Source organism: Onychostruthus taczanowskii, unplaced genomic scaffold (genome assembly GCF_017590055.1).
Source record: "Onychostruthus taczanowskii isolate IOZ18803 unplaced genomic scaffold, ASM1759005v1 scaffold1, whole genome shotgun sequence".
Classification (NCBI taxonomy): Eukaryota; Metazoa; Chordata; class Aves; order Passeriformes; family Passeridae; genus Onychostruthus; species Onychostruthus taczanowskii.
In genome coordinates, this window is record NW_024496525.1 from 10,222,409 (window position 1) to 10,247,054 (window position 24,646).

General features: G+C 36.9%; 1 protein-coding gene across 1 annotated transcript in view; it reads left to right on the forward strand.

Moving 5' to 3' along the window:
* RASGRP1 (RAS guanyl releasing protein 1) overlaps positions 1–24,646 on the forward strand; it is a 37,837-nt gene that overhangs the window by 9,952 nt on the left and 3,239 nt on the right. The window contains exons 3-16 of the mRNA XM_041401884.1: positions 5,871–5,976; positions 8,057–8,119; positions 9,200–9,331; positions 10,403–10,556; positions 13,667–13,840; positions 14,567–14,683; positions 16,369–16,644; positions 17,824–17,904; positions 18,551–18,655; positions 19,651–19,760; positions 20,408–20,552; positions 21,269–21,305; positions 21,875–22,021; positions 23,239–23,612. Coding sequence (XP_041257818.1) covers positions 5,871–5,976; positions 8,057–8,119; positions 9,200–9,331; positions 10,403–10,556; positions 13,667–13,840; positions 14,567–14,683; positions 16,369–16,644; positions 17,824–17,904; positions 18,551–18,655; positions 19,651–19,760; positions 20,408–20,552; positions 21,269–21,305; positions 21,875–22,021; positions 23,239–23,612 — 2,021 coding nt within the window. The remainder of the gene's footprint in view (positions 1–5,870; positions 5,977–8,056; positions 8,120–9,199; positions 9,332–10,402; positions 10,557–13,666; positions 13,841–14,566; positions 14,684–16,368; positions 16,645–17,823; positions 17,905–18,550; positions 18,656–19,650; positions 19,761–20,407; positions 20,553–21,268; positions 21,306–21,874; positions 22,022–23,238; positions 23,613–24,646) is intronic.

Here is a 24,646-nt window from a genome sequence, read left to right on the forward strand (position 1 = left end):
TGCATCTGTGTGTGCAAACTTTTTGTCTTCTTCTGTGTACCTCATCTGAATTTCCAAGGCTAATGGAATGCTTTCCACCCACATTGCATTTGGTTTCTCTCAAAGTACATTTTAATTTCAGAAAATCATCCCATTTCCCTTTGACAAGAGCTTTTATCTCCTTGTTTTAATTTCAAAGAATTACCCACCTAGAGCTCTTTCTGCAAGGTGTAGTTTTCCAAAAGCTGTTTCTGAGAGAGGGTGATGATTTTCCCTGGAGATTTCTCTCCCCTAATGTTCCCTACCCTCACGCAAAACAGTCTTATTATTCTTTTTGGATGCATATTATCCCTACTTTTGTCTTGGAGATATCTGCATTGTTTATGAGTATTTGGAGGACAAGGAGTGGGTTCCCGTCCTGTATTCTGTAGGGAGTTTAAAGGGGATAGACTTGAAGAAACACCAACTTTATGGTGTTTCTTCTAACATTTTTGTTAACTTGGCTTATTTAGAGAGCTGTTGGTGCGGGATTGATCACAAAGTAGTGCAGTTTTTCCTCTCAGGAAAATACTGATTTCTTCCAAGTTTAGTTTTGGAGCATTTCTTCCTGAGGTCAATTACTTGTGTAAATAAATGTATGTAAAACTCAATAGTTGCAGTCATGTATGGACAATAAGCCAATTAAAAAAGACACAAACAAATGAATCCAAAACTTGGGTGCAATTCCCTGAGGTTTTTGATGCTGTCTGCTAAACATCATGTAACTCTTGTGGCATGAGGGGGAATACCACCATCCTGTGCAGAATGAAATGTAAGCTGGAGCTCAATATTCCACCAGCTTTCAGCTGCAGCTAAAACTAAAAAAAGCATTCTATTACCTAATTACTGTGTCATTTTTGCAAGGATGTTCTTATTAAGTTATATTATTTCTGAAAGATATTAAGTACTTAGTGATTTGAAATAAAGAAAAATTCACTAAGGATGAGTAAAAGTTCTACTTAGAGTAATCAGCTGTAAAAACAGTATGGTAAAGTCCTTCATATATGGCATTTCTGCAGAAAAGTTTCTCATTGTGAAGAGGGACTTGAAAACTGAAAATGGTATTAATTACAATAATGATGTTGTATCACTGCAGAAACCTTGTGTGCATGGGGGGATGTGTTTACTTTCATATTTTCTGTATATACGTTATACACCTACTTTTAAAATGTAGGTGTATATAAAAATATTATGTAAAGGATATTAAGAATACTATTCTAACTCTGGTGCTAAGATCTCCTCTGTAGTACTATATTCAGATTTTCTTCATAATGGTACAAGCTACAAAGGATTCAGAAAACAACATCAAAGTTGACCAGAAAGCTAGAAAACCTTGCCTCTGAGGAATAAAAAAATGACAAATTTGATGTCTCTTAGCTCAGAAAATAGAGGGATGCAACCCTTAAACAGAGAAAATATATTGATAAGGAAAAGAAAATTTTTTTCTGTCAGCTGGAGCCTGGGCTTAAGCATCCCAGGTTGCCTGGAATATTTGATTAGACAGAAAGAAGAACTCTTAAAAAGGTAGAGAAATTCAAGCATTGGAATAAGTCACCTGCAAAAGCTGTGAAGTTCTCATCACTGTAGAATTATAAGGACAAATTAAACTGGTTCTGAAGTGTGATATTGAGAAAGCTGTTTCTGTATTAGAGCAGCAGAATACAGTATATTGGCTCCTAGCCCTGATATCTGCCATCAACTGAGCATTCAGCTGTCATTAAAAAATTAGTTTAAGTTGAATCTGCTTGCTGACCCTCAGTAATGGTGTCATAACTGATAAGGAGAAAGGTGGCTTCTTGTGAATCTGATTCTGGCCAAATGTATTCAATTTAATGACGAGAGTTAAATGACTAGCTCTGTTATAGGGTATCAAATTCCAACACAGAAGTAGAAAGCATGGAATAAGAAGGCTACTATGGGTTGCACAAGTTTTAAGCTGAAGGGGAACAGGCGGTTTCCTGTTTCTAAAGGGAATTTCCAGGGAGTATCTGTAAAATACTCATGAAATATTTCATTTTGGTTGCTTCTAGCCATTTTAAAGTTATCTTGCAGTACTGCACCTCGCATGTGGGGCAGATGCATTGACTTGCACCTTTTTCATTTCAGTCACTAAACCCTACCGTGTACTTCCACATGTATCTGCATATTTCTTACATGTCTGTGTGTTTTATCAAGGTCTTTGAAACTCTTTGAAACCTTGAGACCTTAAGAACATAAGTTCCCTCAGTTTTCAGATCACATGTTGTCTTAATCTTTGCAGACATTTATAGCACCATCCTCACACCATGTTCTTTAAACTACTAGAAAAAAATGCAGAAGTCTTGAAGAATTCTCTGTAGCACATCAGAATAGCAACCCACGACTTTCAGCTTTGCACTTAACTTCTGACAATTGCTTGCTACTTTCTTGCACTGTGTTGTTTTCTGCATTTTGATAACCACTGAAAGACTTAAGGGAGTTTACAAGAAGTTATTCGTGTTCTCAGTAGCTTAGTCACTGATCATGTGATGTCAGTGCTCCGTGATTCACTTCTGATTCATTTCAGATTGTACTCTAGGTGATACAGTTGGAACCTGCTTATGAAATAAAGATGGTGCTTATGAAATAAGGGCCTCTTAGACCTAGAAAAGCTAGCTTTTCTTTCCTGTAAAATTCAGTTTGGTTAAGACATCCTTGGCATTCTTACTACTGCCTTATTGCATTCATGCATCAGAGAGAAGGTCTCAGTGCAGCGATCTTCTCTACTGAACATATTCTTTCTGTTAAGTATATTTACCACGGGCTCGTGGCCATCAGGACCTGTGGAAAGCAGGTAATTTGCTCTTAAAGCCTTGCTTACTGACTTTTGAGCAACTTGTTTCTCTAAAGCATTCGAGGACCTAGAGATACTTAAGCTATTTCTAAATCTAAAAAGATTAGGAGGAGTCACTCATTGGGTCTTGCAATAGAGTGGCTGATGGGTCTAAATTAGAAGGTTCTTACCCTTGTGTGTTGTGAGTCTCACATAAGAAGTGGAACTTCTGTAATTGTAGTTTTTAGTGGCTTTGTTCTACTACATGGATCATAAAATAATTGTAATTAACTGTCATTGTGCTTTCACTTGTGGAGTTAAATGCTGGAAAAGTATATTTAACTTCTGCTTTCTGTTTTGTTTCAGAGTATATTTATTAAAATATTGATACAATAAGGGAATTTGCAGGAGAAAAACATGCAGCAAATAACCAGTTGGTTATTTGTATTTTGCTACAGTGAGACAAAGCTAAGGCTTTGGCAGTAATTTGCAGCTTTCTTTAATGTAAATTGACTAACTGAAACACACCCATCACACTTTGGTTAGTATTCACTCGTGGTTTTGCTCAGTAGGCTGGTGGTTAGAAGCAGGTATACAAACGGAAATAAAAAGGAGTTTTAAAACAAACTGCTGGGGGTTCAGGAGAGTGCTGCAGAGGCACTCAGAGGCACACTTGCAGCACAGTCAGGCCAGCCTTCTTACTGGCTCCACCATTTGTACAAGATGCTTTACCATTGTAAATTGTGTGCTGGTGCAGTTCTTCCATGCAGGCTTGCTGTTCAGTGCTCAGCTGTACGGGGAACATTTAGATTTTTTTTCTGCAGAGTGTTTGTTTTGTTTTTTAAGCCACCGCAAATACAATGGGGTTTTTTTGCGAAGGCGAGCCTTTTAGTTGGATGAGAGAACAGATAGCTCCAAAGCTAGTATTGCTTTAATGTGTGCAAAATAATTGCATGCCATTGTAATGAAGTGTATCTCTGTTGCAAGATAATTAGGTCTGGATGTGGTGAAGCATAAATACACTTTCATTATGCAGAAAAACACCATAAATGTGTTGACTTAATTGCTAACAGTAGGCAGAACATACTGTTTTTCTCTGTACCTTTGTGACATGAAAAAGCTAAATGGAAGAGAGACCTTCTAGAAAGCAAAAATTCAAATGGGAACCTGTGGCCAAGTGATACCTGTGTTATGTCAGAGCAGAGGATTTTGCACACAATGAAATGCACACAATGGAAGTGCTAAGGGAGAGAGAGTGTTATTTTTTGTCTTTATTGTCTGGAAATGATCTATATTGAGCACTTACAAGAAGCTGTATGTTCTTAAGAGTATGTGTGCACATATCCATTTGGCTTCCAAGGAAAGCATATACTGAACTGTTTTCCTGATTAAACAGGAGCTAGTGGATGGAACTTCTGGCAGAACACCAAGTTTTGCCAAAGGAAGAAAATGGATACAGGCATTGCAAGCAGAGGCCTAAAATAATTTCACTCTTCGTGAAGACACTCAAAGGGTACAAAATGCCTAATACTAAAGGCCTGATTAAGTATTTATTCTTGATGTTCCAGCCTTCCTCTGCAAATTTCCCACTTCTCTAGCTGAGTAACTTGCTGATTTGCCCTCAGTGCTCATGCTGTAATACCTAGGCAGTTTGTATCTCAGAAGGATTCTTTCAGTACAGAATGAAATTTTGTGTGGACACAAACAAGGAGCACATAAACTTTGGTTCATGCTGCAACTCGCAGCAAAAGTCAAAAGGCAGATCAAGAACTTCCTGTTACTTGGGGTCTGTGCTGCTCTCATTCATGGGGCTGTAGGACAAGCAGACTTTCCCCTTGCCCATACCACTGAAGGTGGATACATTTGGTATCTTCCTGTAGAAGTGCGTGGAAATTCTCACCCAGTAACGAATATGGATTATCTTGTTTTGCAAACGAGCTATGTTTAAAGTTCCATTTTGGTGATGTTCAAGCTGAAGTGCCTTCTCCCTGCCTTCCTTAGCAGTAGATGTCATTTCATATGCTGGAAGTCTGCTGTTTCACATCCCTCTTCCATTTTGCCATATTGTGATTTGCTTCTCTATCTTGTTCCTGCTACTGCTTTTAAAAGAGAGAACTACATTTATTCCCATAGAGGTTGATCTATTTAAAATTATTTGAGAAGATAAATTTTCTTTTGTATTTGAAAGGGCATCAAATTCCAGTTCAAGCTGGTTATGTTCTCGTGTGACTGGCTGAGGGAGAACATTGTCAGTTAATATTTACAAACACTTTTACTACTGTTGCAGAAATGGAAACTTTTTAAAGTGCTCTGCTACATTTCATGCCCTTGATCTTTTTGACATATGGAAAAAAAAATCCCAGAAGACCCAAAAGACAGATGTAGTCTAAAGCCCCTCTGCTGAAATGCCTGTAGTGCATAGTTCAAGTTCGTGTGCAGTACTTTTAGGTTCAGCACAGGGAGTGTGTGCAGGTTGACCTCTGGGTTTCTAGCATATGTTGTATCTCATTCTGTGTGCATCCATGCACATCTGTGATCCTATTCTGTGTGTGCACTTTGCTGTTATGTGTGTCATCTGTACAAAAAGGCTTACAAACAATTGAGAATATTGTTGTTCTGTTTGGTAAGTATAGTTATATCAATGACTGGCTGAGATGGATCAGTAACTGAACGACTTTGCTCTGCAGTTCAATGATTTGTTTCCAAGTTCATATTCGTATGCCTAAAACTAAGCATTTAAGTGCATTTCTGAGCTTAGATCATCATGTATAATTATCTGGGTATTCTGATTACTTTTGAGACACTTCTGCTTTTTTGTTTGCCTTTTTTTTTCTTCTTATTTTTAAAGAGTCTTCCAAACACAGTAGTGAAATATAATAGTTGTTATGTGGCTCTCGCCAGAAAAATGATGCACTCCCTAAATTAGTAAGTTACTGCTATCTTTGAAGTAGCATACATGAACAGACCTGATTAGAATTGGGATTCTGAAAAAATCCCTGTTACAAATTGTTTATGAAGGTATAGCAAGATTTCAATATGAATAATTCTTTTTGTTTTTTAGATTTAGAAGGAAATGCGTGTCAAAACAACCAGCTGCTAAAAATAATTCTGGCCATGCATCAGTTTTTCATCTCCTCTGCAGACATGCTTCAGAAACTTGTTGATCTATATCCTTTGTAATCTTCACCTGCTTTTAAGGTAACTTCATAGCCTGACAAGTTTGAGAAGGGTAAGTAGAGGATATTTAATCTATGGGTGTATTAGTATTCCACTAATTAATCTGTATACTTGTTCTTTAGTTTTTGGTTGTATGGTGTGCTTTTGTTTGGTTTGGGGTTGGGGTTTTTTGTTTGTCAGGTTTTGCTTGTTGTACACAGAGGAAAAGAGGAAACTCCAAGTCAGGTTTTAAATAGGATAAATCACCCTCTGTTGGCTAGGGAGGGAATATCCAGCAGGTGTTAGATGAATGTAGGCACCTCAGTTAGGTACTGTGAACCTGGGCCTAAGTTTCAGATCTGTTTCTTTCTCTGTCCACTACCAAGTCAAAGAGCAAAGAACAAAACTGCGTCATTGGGGTGTGAAAATTTTCAGCAAAAATTATTTCTCTCACACACACTCAAAATTGCTGAAATAAGTCATAAGCTTTTCCTTTTTATTTGTTCCCATTTTGATTTGGCTGCCTGGACTCATATATGTGTGTTTCTGGCTCCAAAAAATTGGATTTTTCACGATGTAGCTACTAGATCATATTTGCAATGCTAGTCTTTCTTTGGAATTTTTAATTGTGGAATATGTTACCTGTCTTCTTAGTTTTACAGAATGTTTACTCCTAATTAGTTGAGCACAGTACAGGATGGAGACCTGTCATGCTAACAATTTCCATCCAATTTTGGTACAATTCTATTTAATAATCCTTTCTTTCTTCAAACTGTGTATCTTCCAGGCATTTACAAGGGGCATCCTTGACAACACAGCTTTACTGGAGCATTGACTGTCTGTCTGTAGCAGGACTGTCCTGCTGCTTCTCTAATGGCAGATGCTGGATCAAGTGTGCTAAGCTACAGCTGTGGTGTAGTGTTGCATTTCACTTAGGCTCCTGGGCTCTTGGAAAATGCAACAGTCAGTGCCTGCATCTTCTTTCTGAGATGAAACGTTTTCTACAATCAGAAAAGCAGTTCAAACTTTTATTAGACTTGCATATTTTGCAAGCTTGGTTTGTTAAAGACAGTTTGAATGGATCAGGTAGTCTGGGCTCTTGTTTTTTGCAAAACCTTGCAAGTGTTCCAGTTGCACCATTTCCCATCTCCTAAATTACGGGAGTGATTTCAGGTGGTTACAAGTTGTTTGTAAATAAACTAGTTCTAGTCATTCAGAGAGGGGCCCTTAAAAATATTTGGGAATGTACTCAGACTTCACCAGTTCGGCAGTCAGCATAGTGTAAGCGTGCTGAAAGGGTGGGTGGCATGTCCCCTCAGCTGAGGTAGATTAGGCTGCAGTTAATTGCAATCAGATTGTCAGTGGATCCACAAGATATTTTCATTAAATTATGTTTTTCAGGCCTGAAAATACGTGTGTCACCTCCATCAGAAGAATCAAGACATGCATAATATGTTTTTCAAATGTATTTTCCATTACTTCAACAGACATTGGCTACAATATCAAAACATGTTTTAAAGAGCTAATAGACTAAAAATATGGTTGTTTCTTTCAGTTGCCAGTGCAAATGAAAGGAAAACTGTTGTGTAGCTAGAAAGGTGAGGTTACTATGGAGAACCTTGTTACATTTTGCTCTGCCATTGTCTACAACTGGTTATGTTTAAAAGAAAAAAAAAAGCTTTTTTTTTCATTTCCAGTGAATTAGCTGAAAAGGATTGCTTCATAAATGCATTGATTGATAAATTTGGTATGAATATTTCAAATTTTAAATACATGTGTCAGTGCACAAATTTTATGAAAAATTGTGAGGCATGTTGCAAAGAAACACGTAGAAAACAGAATCCTTTCACTGGTTAACACTATTCGGTACTCTGGCAACAGCACCAATATTACTCTTAGTAGCCATAGTTGCAATAAACTTTGGTAACAACCTTGGGATATACTTGGTATATACTTTTGTAAAAACCGAATCTGATATAATATCTGCCATCCAGCAGGGTGATTCTTACTGCTTACAGGTTGGGAAGTATCAAGCATGTTACATTTTACATCATATGTGAATGGATGTGGTTTTCCTTAACAGTTTTCTACCTATCTTAATGCTTTAGAAAATAACTCTTCCATGCTGTGTGTAAAGATCTGCTATTTTGTGAGGTAAGTATATTTGTGGTTGGTAGCTATTAGTTGTTAGTCTGCAGTTGTCCATGTGACAAATATAAATATGTTCTGGCATGTCTGAAATTACATTAAAAAGAGAAACAGGTATTCTGCTTCACCTTTTCAAGGTTCTCTTTAGCAGCTCTACACAACAAGGTCGAACTGGCTTTTGGCTTAAATCAGTGCAAGAGTTGTCAGGTCACAGTTTTGAACTGAGTCTATATGAATCTGTATCTTAAACATCTGTGAAAATTGACAGTGCTCAGGAAATGATGGAAATGTGTCTAATATTATTATATTGGTCTATTAAAAATTAAGTGTGATATTGCAGATATTTTATGCTAAGCAAAGCTCTGTTGCATTTGGTAGGTAATTCTCCTTAGCAATTCTACTTGCAAAGGTCCTGGAACACTTTTTTTTTACCTATTAAGTATAATAAAGTTTGATATCTCAGCATAGAGAAAACAGAAGAGAGGGAAAATATTCAGCTCTAATGGATTGAGTATACCTCTTTTTTACACAAAGGGGAAAATTATTAGTAACAGGAAAGTAGAATTGTCTTAAATTGTGATAATTTTATTATCTCAGAGCAGATTATTATTTGTTATGTCAGCATGCTTTAGTTCTGTGTGAGATCTGGTAACATTTTTGCTTTCAGGCAAATTCATACATACGTGCATCCGTAAGAATGTGCATTTCTATTTTTCCAACAAGCACGGGTTTTTACATCTATAGTGCTGGGTAGTGTGTCTGTCTGGGATGGAGTTAACTTTCTTCATAGCAGCCTCTATAATGCTGCATGTTGAGTCTGTGAGTAAAACTCAGCATTATTTTACCTCTTGCTGAACAGTGATCACACAGCATCAATGCCTTCTGTTTCACATCTGCTCCTGCCAGTGTGGGCTGGGGGTGAGCTTGAGGCTGGGAGGGGACACAGCTGGAACAGCTGACCTGAACTGACCAAAGGAACATTTCAACCCATACAGGATCATACTAAATTTCAGCCTAATTAGATCAAAACCTTCAAAACCTTTTTTAAATTTTTTTCTTTGTGTGTACATGTTTTAATTCGAATAGGTATTGGATTACAGAATTCTGGATTATGTTCAAAATGGACTCTAAGCTATCCAGAGCTATGGAGGAATTTCAAGAAGTGGTTCGAGCTAATGGTGAGGAGTTACATTGTCGTCTAATTGACACATCTCAAATGTGAGTGTCGAAGTCTCAATATACTCAGAAAACAAACTTTTGCTCTGAATTTCCTTTATTCAAATATAATGTCTCTCATAAGTCATCTGTTAGCTGTCCTTACAAGAATTTATCCTTCATTACAGATGAAATGTACATTATGTAGTGGAACAGAATGCCTTTCATGAATGGCTTAGGTTGAATTTAGCTGCAGTATAGACTCTGGGCTGATTCTCTACGACAGCTAGGTTTTACCCTGTCCAGGGAACTTAGAAAACTTGTAGATGCCTAGTGGTTTTGTGAGATCACTTGAAATCACTGAAAATAAGAGAATAAAGTTTGATTAGGTAACATGAGGTAAAAAAAATGTGTTCATATTTTGGCAACAAAGGTAAGTGAGGATATAGTTAATTACATTGTCAAACTCTTGATATTGCTTAGATGATTTTGGTTATAAAATATTTGTTGTGACCAGAATAGATCCTAGAGCTGTACATCACATAGTTCTTTCTTGGGAAGACATGTTTCCCTGTTGCATGAGAGTGAGATAGTTCTGTGGAACAGTACAACTGACAAAACAAGTGTCAGTTTGTACTTTGGAAATGCACAGGCTAAGGCAGAGCAGAATTTAGCATACATTTTGGATCTGGTTATGAAAGAGGATATTTAGCATTTCAAATTGAAATAAATTTTATTACTCTATGGGTCAATTGCAAATGGGGCCAGTTCGTATTCAGGTTGCTCAAGGAAATCTAAGGATTATTAAATGGAGGAGTGCTGGATGTGTTCAACGAAGAAAAAGTTACAGATAGCTATTCCGAAAATGTAGAACTGATTGCAGAAATTATATAGACTCTCATGCTGTTTTGTAAGACAGTTGTACTGTACTTAAAGTGCTACCTCAATACAATAAAGACTAATAATAATATTTTGTCATATAATTTCTCATGCATGAAAGGAGTTTGCTGTTTTGAAATTCAATCAATTCACTTTTTGCTGCAGTAAGGCATGAAAACAATGTTGCCTTTGACTTAGGGAAAAAGGAAAATTTTTCTCTTCAGTAAATAACTTGGAGTAATTGTGTTTTAAAAGAAATTCTAGGGATTGGTCTAGAAAACTGACACAGCGGGTAAAGGCCAACACCAGTAAGAAACGGAAAGTCTCGCTTCTTTTTGATCACCTTGAGCCAGAGGAGCTGTCAGACCACCTTACCTATCTTGAGTTTAAGTCTTTCAGAAGAATATCAGTAAGTTATTTTTATTTATTTATGTAATTATTTATTTATATTAAGCAAATATGGGAAAGACATAGGAAATATGGCAGAGAGGTAGTAGTACAAGATTAACTCTGCCATACAAGATGTTGGATATGCTGAGTTTGTTTTCTAGACTTTTATTTTACTAGTATTGAAGGTGGCCAGTGTTACTTAGATTCTGAGTAAATACCCTTGTGCTGCAAGCATATGTGAGTGAGAGAATGAACCTCAACTGTGGGAGAGCAGGAGCAAGATCAGTTGGAAGGAAGAGGAGAAAACCTTTCAAAGAAGCTCTGCTTGTTAGAGCAAGGGATGTCATTGGGCACAAGAACAGGCAGCATCCTTTGACTCAAATCAGTAGTCAGGCTGAAGTGGGATGAGGAAACTTGGAATATTCTGCTAGAATGCTAACCTTCTGTGGCTGTAGTGAACAGTGCAGCAATCCTGTGCAGTGATTAATTGACTATACTGAAGATAGCCACTGGACTCGGCTTGCCTTTTTTGACTGTGCATAACAAAATGAAGACTAGAGATAAGAAACCACTCTAGAAAATGCCATTTTTAATGTAAGGGGGTTAAACATATTTTATTATACAAGCTTTCATATGCACTAACAATTTTTAAGGACTTATCCAAGATACTTTTTTCTTTCATTTGATTTATTTTCTCAATAATGCTTGTAGCTGATAAGATGCAAACTTCCCTATGCGCCTTGGCTTCACTTGCATCATTGTATGCTACAACATTGCCTCTTTTCAAACCTGATACAGTTTACACGTGGAAAAGTGAATGTTAGGGACCAAAATCTAGGAGTGTTGGAAAGTCTGTGTGATAATAAGACTGAAGTGGTTTTTTCAGTGGTTGGTTTTTTGCTGTTGCTTGTTATTTAGTTGTTTTTGGTGTTTTTTTTTGGTACCACTACAATATGAAGCTGAACCTGTGCAAGAAAAGGGGCTCTCACTAGATGTTGGAAGATTTCACAGTTGTGATTTCATGTACTTTGTTTTGAGCTGACAGTACACGACTGTGTTTTGTGTTAAACTCAAAAAGCTGTAGAACTGAAGTCATGCACAGATTGCTGCCTGTAGGCAGTAATAATATGCAAAGCTTATATAACTTATAATTTTCAAAACCTCTGTGCAGATGTAAGGTAATTAATGAGTATAACAAATATGGTTTTAGTCAGTGTCAGATGTGTCATGGAGTTCCAACAGTTACATACATGTATACATTTTATATGCAGGGTACCTGCATATGTTTTTGTATAAATTGAGCTTTCCAAGACTTTGGATCAGATAATAATACATAATTAATAATTAGCTATATGAATTAAATATTTGCAGAATATGTTCATGATGTGCTAAGCTGCAGAATCCTTTTGTTATTCTAATATGGTATCATATACAGGAGAAAGATTGAAAATGACCAGCTGTGTTATTAGTCCCTGGAATAACTATTTAAAGGCTTGGGCATTTGAAAGTCAGAAGGGAATGTTTGGTCACATACACAGCATACAGCAAAATCTTCCATGAGATACCATCCATCTTGCAGCAAATTAAGATGCAAGGAGTGGTGTTCACAGAGTAAGGACTGGAGGCATGCTGGTGCTTGGAAAGTATTTTAATCTTTAGTCATAAAGTGCAGGGAGGCCACAGTCTTTTTTGTAAGAATCTGGATTCTGGATTCCTGTTGAGGCTCTTAAGTTAGTCATTACAATAACAGACTCTTGCAATATTTAAATACCTAAACTACTTTAGTGTATCTGCCACTAACAAGCTTGTTATGGTTGACCTCAGTAAATTTGTGTACCACAATTAACTCAGAACTTTCAAGTAGCATTTTAGAGATTCAGTTTTTCAGCATTTAAAAAAAAATTTCTGAAGGAGATGACTGCTGAGAAAAAAAAATAAACTGATTCATAGTTGTACTGAAAGTTCTATGAAGTTCGTAATTATGTAGTCAGACACTTAAAAATTATCTATCTGTATAGAGTAGTTGCTTAAATTTCAAGATCCAGCAAAACTTGGCTGGGTTCAAAATTCAAAGATTAATTGTAATGTAAGTACTATGTCATCTCAGAGACAGCTCTAATTATTACTAATATTTCTTCCATTTTTAATTTAATAAGGACAAATCTAGAGGTGTCTGCTGTCATCTGCTTTTAATGTGCTAATAATTCTTATTAATCAGATGGAAAAAAATTATAAAGTTGCAAGAAGGTGAGAGGGGGGAGAGTAAGAAACAAAAAACAGCCTGACCTTTGCTTGAAGATCAGTGCTATTCCACATATTCCTGTGGAAAGGAGTGTATGTCCCTTACAGCTATGAGTGTTTTTGGTAAGATGTTAGTGGTCATAATAAAGAATGGATGTAAAAATCCCATGTCACATTTTCTGATGATTCAAATTCTTGTGTATTTTTGTTAATGGATAAATCAACAGAATGGATAAAAATTGCATCAACAAAAGCAAATTATTTCTTCTCTTTAGTCTTAATGTAAGAATTGCTTAAAAAATACATGTGTTACAGGTATCTACTGGACAATTTTAGATTGCCTTGATTAAATAAGAGAACCTCACAAGCTGTATTAAAAGTATTGAGGAATCTGCAGCCCTCCCTCTTAATGGTCATATTTCAGTTTCGTATTAATCCCATTGAACTTGCTTTTTGTATTAGTGGAGCTTAATTCAGAAGTGTGCCCCAGCTACAGAATACCTAAACTGGACACTGAACTCCTTTAAACTATTACTGAGTTATTAGGTTACAATTTAAGTTCTGTTTAACCTTCCCAATAGAAGTCAATGAATCTATGAAGCCACTGAGGCTATGAGGAAAGCCCCAGTTCTACTCATCCTGGCTTTTATAAGAGCCAAGACTTCTGAGATCTGGCAAAAAGAAGTTTTCAGTTAATTTAATTAGTGGAAGCCCCTGTTTTCAACTTAACAAAGCTTTTACAAAGAACAGATTTCAGTTGTATGGATAGTTCAGGTATAGAAGATACAGTTTATATTTCATTTACAAAACAGACCTCTATCCACACACAGATCATGAGGCATATGAAACTACATGAGTTTTCATTTACGCTTCTTTTGTTTGTTTAAGTTCTCAGACTATCAGAACTACATTGTGAATAGTTGTGTGAAAGAGAACCCAACAATGGAAAGATCAATTTCTCTTTGCAATGGTATCTCTCAGTGGGTGCAGCTAATGGTTCTCAGCAGACCAACACCACAGCTTCGGGCTGAAGTGTTCATCAAGTTTATCCATGTTGCACAGGTCAGTTAAAATCTAGCATGTTTGGTGTTTATTTTGTTTTTCTCTGATGCAGCCCTTTTTTCTGCTCTTCCCATCCTACTACTGTAGGGTGAGCTGGGAGTGTTGGCACTGCTCTCCTGGTTCATACACACCAAATGTGCATTTGTGTGTGTGTGTGTGCTGTCTTACCAGGTGTTCAGATATTAGTGTCATGGCACCAGCACTTTCTCATGTTCGTTCTGAAGAAATTATTTTCACTTTAAAACTGGACTTACTTTTGAATCAGCATCTGAGATTCCCAGCTGTGGCTGTGAAGCTTTCCAAAGCATGAGCAACTCTGATGGCTTTAGCTGTCATAAAAGCATTCCACCAGAAACACCTTTCTGGATAAAAGGAGAGCTATGGTCCTGTTTGTACTCTTTGCATACTATTTCAACTGCAATCATAACCAAGATAATAGGCAGTGTTTCCTACTTGTGGTAGACTGTGGGAAGAGGAGGAAGCACTGAGGAGGTACTTTTAAGACTTACTGTATCTGAAAATTTAATATTTGATTTAATAACAGTAAAGTAAGTTCATGTTACACCCAGTAAAATCATAGCTCATCACCAAAATACATGAAGTCAAATGGCACAAACTTGTAACACTTCAGAGGAAGACAAAAGAGGAAATTAAAATTTGGGTGTGCACATTGAACAACCTGAACCTTTAATTTATCTGTTTTTTTTTTTTTTTATGTGGACACAGAAGCTCCACCAGCTGCAGAATTTCAACACATTAATGGCAGTGATAGGAGGTCTCTGTCACAGTTCCATTTCCAGGCTCAAGGAAACAAGCTCATGTGTTCCTCATGATGTAATTAAGGTTAGTATTGCATCTCTAAGTTTTACAAATAAGAGAACCTTTAACATTTTTTGTCACTGCACACACTAAAAGTAACCTTACTTCATTGGATAAGATGGAAAGACAGAACAAAAATTTCTTTGGTTTTGAAGGGTTTTTATTGATTATTTCGTCTCTACATCACCAGTTACTCCTACACTTGTTGCAACCCCACCTTTCTTCAAGACTTGTATACATTCTCTAAGGTTTCTCCTTTAGTCTCAGATGTCATGAGCTGCATTTTCATCTACATGCAGTAGTACAGAATAATATTCAAATGTGAAAACAGAGAATTGGATCCTAGGACACTTGAAAACCAAACTGTTGTCTTCTGTAGTAACACTGATCATCCTTAATCTGTAAAATGCTAGCACAGAGCTCTGAACTTTAAGTGAAAGGACTGATTTTGTTCATCTGATCATTCCATTTGGCTGGTTATATTTAATTTAGACTTGAACAAATTTAACCCTAATGCACACATAGTATGGTGGACTGTTAGGAATCTGTTTAAATTTCCTGTTAAATTCTTGTGAAATACCAATGAAAGCTATTAAAAACGGAAGGAAGGCATATTTTTAGCAATGCTTCTTAAGCATTCATGTGGCTTCTTAAGAGACTTCTTAAGAGAATAAGATACTTTCTTCTTTTTGGGCCTGAAAGAGTCCATGAAGGTATCTAATGAGCCTGTTTTGATCACAGTATGATCAACCTAAATGAACAGTGCTTACCTGGAGTAGGGACCTGAAATGTGACCTCCCATTGGAAATGCTTACAGCTGTCAGAATCTATAAAATTAGTTAGAAAGCTTATTTTAGAAACATGTTTTTCAAATTTTGTCATTTTACGGTCTGCATGTGTGCACATCATTTGAATAACTGTACGTTTCAAGAAATTGTATACAGGTGCTAATAGAAAGGTAATAAAAGTCTGGTAATTAGTGACTTGAAAACACAATTTGAGGTTTAACTACATCAAACAGTCGGTAAATGTTACAAATGGAGAACTTTGACAGGAATTTCCCAGAGAAAACCTTAGTCCATTGCTTTTATTGTGTTAATGGGTCAACTTTGTACCTGTAGAATTTTAAACAAGGGATATATTTATACTGCTAGACTGAAGATTAATTTGGCCTTTATGAAAGAGCCAAGATGCTGTTTCTAATTCAATTCCATGGAAAAACAATTCTTAAAAAGAGAGGTATGACTTCTGATGACACCATGATGGGATCATGGCTCAGCACAGGATTTCACTGCCAGGATCTCTCCAGCAATTCCAGATGGTGTCCTGAAAGTCAGGGAATGCATTCCACATCTGAGTGTGAAGATGGCTGCTACGAATGTCAGCGATCTTGTGCTGTGCTTACACATTGACTGCATACAGACCCCCCTGATTCAAGAGAATCATATTTCTTTTCATTTGACTAAATGGGGAGCGTAAGGACACCAGCAATATAGATTAAGCTATATATTAACCATCTATAATTACATATTAGTACCTAATTTATGGGTATAGGAAATCTAGAATACCTAGATTTCATTCAAAGTTTTAAAATTGTTTTCAAGACTCATGAGTAAATTCCTTAACAATAACATGGGAAGTTCATGTGCTGTATGACAAAAACAGAAACAGTAACTAGTGCTGATTTTTTGTTTTCTTTTTGGTTTTAGGTGTTTAATGAAATGACAGAATTGCTTTCGTCCTACAGAAATTATGATAGTTACCGACGTGCCTATAATGAGTGCAGTAACTTTAAGATCCCAATCCTTGGGGTCCACCTGAAAGACTTGATATCCCTTTATGAGGGCATGCCAGACTACTTGGAGGACAAAAAGATTAATGTGTACAAGCTATATTCTCTGTATAACCACATAGATGAGCTGATACAACTCCAGGAAATGCCACTTCCCCTGGAGGCTAATATGGACCTTGTTCACTTGCTTACAGTAAGTATGTTAGATAAGATAAATACATCCAATTAAAAATGTCATATACCTATCAAACAACTAAATAGAGAATTCCCTTAATTAATTAATTCTGAATACATAAGATTGTAATTTTTTTTCCCCAAAGGGGAAATGTACAGGAATAGAAGAGAAAAAATTGGTGATGATTTATGTGGCAGCAAGGGTAGAGGTGCCTTTCAGCAGTATGCTTCAAATTATTTCTGTAAGGGAAGGAAATGTTTATTTCTGCTTCACTGTATTACTCTCTGTACTGTCAGTAAGGCAGATTGCTTGTGTTGAAAACAAAATCACACAAAAGTTCAGTCCCTCAAGATACTGCATTTCTAGCCAAGTCTCTTCTGATACTTAAGAAACTGACATAAACATTAGTCAGATGTAGTTGATGTATTTCACTCCCAGTCATATCTAGTCAGTGCCATGCTACTAAAAAATTGATACTACCTAGGTCATTGTTAAAGCTGTAGTTTTGGCTTCTCCTAGTAAGTTAAAACACTACCTTCTATTAAAAGAGTAAATCTTCCTTTCTTGTTTCTCAGTTTTGTTTGGTCTTAACAAGTATTTCATCTTGGAAAAACCAGATAGTCTGCTTCCACTTTCTGGTTACAAGCACTGTTTCAGGAAAAATCTAATAGATAAAAATGCTTATCTGCCTGAGGTTATTTGTTCTGTCTGGGAGCACCTTGTGTGAGATTAAGCACGCATGCCCAGAGTCTGAAGTACAGCTATGTGAAATGGTGAACTTACTTCTTCCTGCTATTTGTTTTAAATGTTTTGTTTGAAATTATTCCAAGTATTTTTTTCTTCTAAATAATTTTTTATAAAAACAGCTATTACAAATATGTAGAACTTTGATCATAATTTCATGCAGGTGTATATGACAGGATATAAATGAGAAGAAATACTTCATTTCAATGCAGGAGGTTCTGAACTCCCAATAGTCCCTATTACAGATTTCCAGATAATGGCAATAACAGTATGTGATGTAGACTTGGACACATTTCAAATCATTGTGAATGCCTGTGCAGATCAAGTCCATTTCTTTTCTAGGTGTAATCAAAATTAAAAAATAATGCACCAAAAAATATGAGTGCATTCCAGCAGCAAGTTTATAAAGTAGTAGTGACTGTTCTGGGATTAAACTAATGTGTTTGTTTTCAGCTGTCCCTTGATCTTTACTACACAGAAGATGAAATTTATGAACTTTCGTATGCACGAGAGCCACGAAGTCACCGAGCTGCTGTAAGGGCCTTTACAGATTCTTAACAAAAGGAAGGCTTTATAAGTGATTGTAATTTAAAACCAGGATTTTTAAAAGGAAAATTTTATATCTTCCATTCAATTTAGTATTTTATTTTATTATATGCTAAATTGAAAACATTTTAGCTTTGTAGAATGAGTGAAATCTATTAAAGCACAAATTATTTGGTTGATGATGAAGTTTAAGATGGAATATATGGCAGAGTTTACACCATATCAGGTTTTATAATATGAACACAAAGACAAATGAAGTTGCTGTGTAGAGACATGACATCAGTCTTAATCTTGGCAGTTGATACTATTTTATTTAAATGGAGAATTCTTATATTATTCAAATGATGAAACCCATGAGTGTTATGTGGTAGTTTTCTTCCTGTTTTATTAATATGGAGAAGATGGTGATTTTACAGGGCTGTCAGTGAACTGTGACAATTTAAGGAATGACTGCTCTTTTGAACAAATTCAAGGAAGAGCTTAAGCACCATGTAATTATCAAAAGAGTTATGTTGGGTCCAGCAGGTCATTTCTGCAGTCCTGTGTCACATAGTCCACTGTCACAAATGGAAGAAGTGTAATACTGAAAATCTTTCCATGCGGTACTAATGTGGTACTTCTGATTTTTTTTCAGCCTATGACACCTTCCAAACCACCAGTAGTTGCAGACTGGGCCTCAGGAGTGGCCCCAAAACCTGATCCAAAAACCATCAGCAAACACGTTCAGAGGATGGTAGATGTAAGTAAGGTTGGCCAGTGTATTTCTTATTATTTTAAATCTTTATAGCCTTAATCTGAAGGTATGAGAAAATATGGGGATGGGACGTCTGTCCTCACAAACAGATACTTTTGCCTACCTGTAAATAGCAGCAGCAGCTGTGAGGCACAGATAGAAATTCCTTCAGAGGGTAAAGGGCCAGCAGGAGGTGTGGATGCTGGTTTGTGTACTTGCAGAGTCACTGTTTCAGGAGGCCAGGGAGTCCATTTCTACCAGGGCCTCCAACATCATGTTACTGATGCAGTCTGACAGGAGGCCTCTCAGTGGCTTTGTTACATGCAGCAGTTGCTTTTTCTTTTGGTCTCCTGCTTTATGGAAAACTACTAAGTAAGGTGATTGATTCCAAAACTGATAGAGATACAAAGAGTTTGTCTTTGCTTGCCTGCTTCATCTCTTGTCTTTCTAAGCACTTCTGATATTGTGAGGCATCCTTTGATACACGCTGTTTTGGAATATATTTCTAAATTTATTCTGGGTGTGCTCCTTGCCTTGCAACCAGTGACAAGCAGTAGTACATTCCACAAGTGGAAACAGGTGTCTGCCTGACAATTCTGTCCTGTAATTGATTTTCTCATAACACTGACCTGATAAAATAGCTACACTGATTTGGCTACAGAAAGCACCTTTGAGAGCACTAATTGAGAACATTATACATTATGTTGTATATGTGGGCCTGGACAGAATGGTCTTAAAGCACAATTAAAAAACAGCTGTCATTGTGTTGCTGTTGTGTGAAGCTTTAAGTCCAGCTTGTGATGACTTACCTATGTTTCACTGCAAACCAAGAAATCATAATGCTTTTTTAGTCTCAAGAAGAAACTGCAGTTAAACTATTGCACTGTTTAATAGACATTGTGTGAAGATGGGAGAGGAAATCCATAAATAATGAGGAGGCTTTCTAAAGTGGTAATTGAGACCATCCTCATTATAAACTATTATGCTGTTACCTCACACAGTCTGTCTTCAAGAATTATGACCATGATCAGGACGGATACATTTCCCAGGAAGAATTTGAAAAGATTGCTGCCAGTTTCCCATTCTCGTTTTGTGTAATGGCTAAGGACTGGTGAGTACCATCTTATCAACTTTGTAGCATCTATTTTGGGAGAGATTTAGGGGGTTTTGTGTTTAAATTGTATTTTATCATTAGGGTGTTAAAAGCATCCTCTTCAGGCACAGACAGAAGTGAAAACATAACTGACAAAAGCATCTTCTAAACGTGTTGTGAATGACACCTTCATTGGGCTTACAGCAGTGGTATCCAAGCTCATTTAGAAGAAAAAACAGACAACAGAAAAATAAACATTTTTCAAATTATGTTCAGTATATACTGCTAAAGAATTTTCCTATGATAAAGGTGTCTCTTAAAAATAGAGAATTGGCAAATATATATTTTGATAAAATCAGGAGCATTTTTCTTAACATATTAGAGCATGGAAAAATACAGTAGTGATTATTCAGAGGTTTACTGTTGAGTAGTTTTGAGGTTGCATCACATATGCAGATATTCCATTTATCCTGTCAGTCTGCAGTTTAAGTGTGTAGATAAGCTTCTATATACTTTGGAAACAATTGGCAAGATTGCTGAGATCACTTTAGTTTTTTGTGCATTAAACTATTGCTATTATAAAATGTGAAGAAAAAATGTTTAATTCTCCTTATGCATTTTACAAAATCTATGTCTCACAAACAACTTTTCTTGTTTATTTCCAGGGAAGGTCTGATTAGCAGGGATGAAATAACGGCTTACTTTATGAGGGCTAGCTCAATCTATTCCAAATTAGGACTTGGTTTTGCTCACAACTTCCAAGAGACCACTTACTTAAGGCCCACTTTCTGCGACAACTGTGCTGGATTTGTAAGCTTACTTTTTAGTAAATTATGTTAACTTTCTTTGGAATTATGCCTTTCTTATCTCATAATTGCCTTGTGTCATATACAGAAGTGGATCTATATAAAACATCAGTGAACACCAGACTTCTTTCTCTGTAGATGTTTAAGGTACCCTTTACTCCTCTCTTGGCAGTGCCAATATGTTTAAACATGGTTCATACCTTGTGGGGTTTGGTTATGTCACCAAAACCAGTCTCAGGCAAGACTTCCAAATGCAGAGCCTTCCACTCCTTGGGGCTGCTAGAATTCATGTCCTGATACAGACATGACTTGCCTCTGCCTGTGGCACAGAAGGTTTAATAAAACTGTTGTAACAGATTGGTAGGATCTTACAAATCTGCTGTTCAGGTGAGATCAGACAAGGGTGCTGAGACAGCAGAATTCTCCATCTACTCCAGCTCCACAGCTTCTCGAGGAACTGCCAGATCTGCTGATGTATTCACTAGACTAGTTCAAGATATTTTGTTTGTCATTGAGACACATAAAATATTATATTTACCTTATGCTAAAGGGGTAAATAGATCTATTTTGATGTTATGATTAGAAGTGTAGGAAAACAAGATACTCTGCAAGTGCTCAGATCTTAGAAAAGAGTGGAGCTTTTAGTGTATTTTTTATATGGGGGTATCAAATGCAGAAGAATATATTAATACATAGGCTTTTTGTTTGTTTGAATTTCAGCTATGGGGAGTCATTAAACAAGGATACAGATGCAAAGGTAAAGTACTTTATACTTCGTTAATTTTAATCCATAATTTATAGGGAATGACAAAAACCTGTGATCCTCCTGAGATCCAGGGCTATATCTATGGACCCATTTAATCTGACCTCCTATGGAGGACAGGACTGATTCAAGAATAGTATGACAGAAGAAATGCAGAGATGAAGGAACTTGTAATTGACAGCTCTAATGCTTTGCAAGACATGACTGAATTCAGAGGGTTTGGGAACAGACCTTTGGACACAAACATCACCACTCTGTGAATATTGTGCAGCACATTCCTAACATTTATTTTGCAGTTTTCTTCCTCATACAGGTATCAGCTTTCTCTGCAGCTGCTACAGTCAGAGCACTTTTGTGACTGAACGGTGCCATTATGTACTTTCATAATGAAAAGGAGTTTTAGGCATGTATAGCAAAGGGATGTTGTATTACAGATGTATGTTGTTACAGGTAATGCACATAGAGAACACCAGGCTGATTGCTTCCCAGGAGGGCAGTGTGTCAGAGCTACCTTAGGTGCTACACCAGAGCCACGAATCATGTAAATGTTGTCTTGTTTACAGACTGTGGGATGAACTGTCACAAGCAATGCAAAGACCTGGTTGTGATAGAGTGCAAGAAAAGACCCAAAACTTCAGTTGCAGACAGCAGCCCAACATCTGTGCTTGCTTCAAGCCTCTGCCCAGTAGGAGTTAAAGAACAATTCCATGGTGAGAAAAGACCAAAATATGTAGATAATCTTTCCTTTATTTGCTCCTTTTTCTTTTAAACCTGTTGTACACCATCCTTTTAGGTTTTGTGAGTTAACTGCGGTGTTTTATCTCCATAGAAAGTAGAAACAGGTGTATATTAGCTTGTATCAAGTAACACCATTCCTGCTCTAGACTAAGGCTGGACTACCTTTCCACATCTCTTGTCACACTACACAATGTATGGTGCACAAATTCCACTAAATAACGAATAAATCTTCTGCCAGACTCCCATGAGAACTGGATGCCATGTGACATGAAGAACTAACAGGCTTCCTTAACTCTCTCACCTTGTAACAAGCAAGTCTTGATTTTTAGCAAGTTGTAACATTGACTACTGCACTGTTACAATTCTGACTGAAATTTTAATGTGGAGTTTATAAAGCAAATTTTCCTATGTATCTGTGTGCTAGGAAAACCAACAGCTAATTGTCTTCACCTTTTCCACTTCAGTAGCTGAATCTCTAACTCCTGTCCATCTGCCCATCTTCCGCAGAATTGGAAATGAAAAATCTACACCTCTCTGTTCTTTTCTCCTTGTATCAAACAAACTGTATAACATTTTCTTACTGTGTATTACTGTGCAGGCTTCCAAAGAAGGAATGTTGTCCTTGAAAAACACCAGGCTACCTCTGTTTTTATTTTGATGTTCCAACTCTTTGCATATTCACTCTCTTTGAATTTCTTTCCTGCTCTTTGCCTGTATTTAATGTTCTTCAAATCTGCTTCCTGCCACTTTGATTATCAATCCTTTGTGTTATATTTAAGACTCGTACTGCTGGATTCCACCCTAGGCTTTCTGTTAGCACATCTGCAGAGCTCAGTGCAGCCCATTTCTCTTGATGCTATGTGCATCTCTGTGATTGTGTCTGAAATGACTGCAGCACTATGTAATAACCACCTCTTACCCACATCAAAGTTTTTCACAAGCTGACCTTGATGCCACACCTGTTTTCTTCCTACTGATCCATATCTGTGTTACTGAGACAGGGCTAAGAGTTGTTTCACAGGACAAAACATTGAGAAACTTCTAAAGACACCTGTTTTGGAGAGCAATGAATGTAAAATCAGTAAGGAATAAATGCTTTATTTATTAAAACCATGTTTAATTACCATGCCTCCTGTTTCTCCTTTTCTGGGAGAAGATTTTGCCTTAATTGACTGTATATATTTTAAAGGACAAGAAGAAGGATCATTCACCTTTCCTAATGGAGAAGTAGTGGAGCACAGTGAAGACAGCAAGGATCGAACCATTATGCTCATGGGTTCCTCAGCTCAAAAAATCTCAGTGAGACTGAAACCAGCTGTGATTCATAAAAGTACACAGACTGATCCTGTACTGCTGGCTGGTGATGTATCTCGTAAGCGGAGAGAGAAGAAAGAACACAGGATGCCAGAAAATCCTTATCTCCAGGCAGCTCCAGCATCCACATTTCCAAGCCCAATTCTAGGCCGCAGAAAGGCATTTGTTAAATGGGAAAACAAGGACTCCAGCCAGAAAATGAAGGAGGAGCATCACAGCTGTAAACCCTCATACCAGGAACTTGAGCAGGTACATACATGATGGAACAAATTCTGTTTCACACAACAGTATGGTCAAGTGGTTGATGTGTGGGGAGTGGCTGGGTAGAAAGGTGTCACTTTACTCCAGTGTAATTAATTCCCAGTTTAATTGCAGTTAAACAATCCATGAATGGCATCATAAAGTCTTAGCCACTTTAACTTCCAGCAATGCTTCATTTAAATGATAAATTTTAGTTCTAGTATAGGGCTTTGAAGCCGTTGTTATGCTCACACTGATCCCTGTGTGTTCTAGAATGTGAACATAATCCAATCACTCGGGACAGAATGTTACTTCATAAAATGAGGAACATAGTTCTGAATTTCTTCCTGATTTTGGTGGCCTCTGCTACCCCAAATGACAGGATATATGGGGCTGAGAGGGTAGGGAGCTCTGCTTTTGTTCAACTGACAAGTGTAAGGACCACCAAGAAATATTACTGTGAATAGACATGATGCTTCTTGCTAGATTTCACCTGCATCTGCCCTGTTATGTCTCAGCTTACTCTAAAGTGTAAGCTGAGTTATCCATAACACTGTGTCACCTCAAACATGGCCCAAATTCAGGTTTGCACAAACACCTCTCCAAACAGGTCAAAAAAACTATTATAATTCCAAAGGTGCAAATAATGGATGGATCCAGCTATAATTATGAGGAACAAAGACTTATTTTCATACTTTTTACTCAATATTTATCACTATTCTGTGATGACAGACCACAGTCTAATCTTTCAATGATGACTCTAACTTTCAAAATATCCCTTGGTGCTGATAAAGTGAACTCATGTTTTATCAAAGATGAGTGGTTTATTAAGACAAAGATTAAGACAATCTTCCAGTACAAACCACTTCCCTTTCAATCAACAGTATATTCAATACAACAAGGATGTGAAGCATGGATGGAACTTGTAAAAAAGCATTCTTTACAATGTCCCATTCATGTGAGCCCTGTAATTTACACTTGCCCTTTCTCCCTCCTGACCTCAACTACTAAACAGCAGATGATGTTATGAATTAATGGCTTCT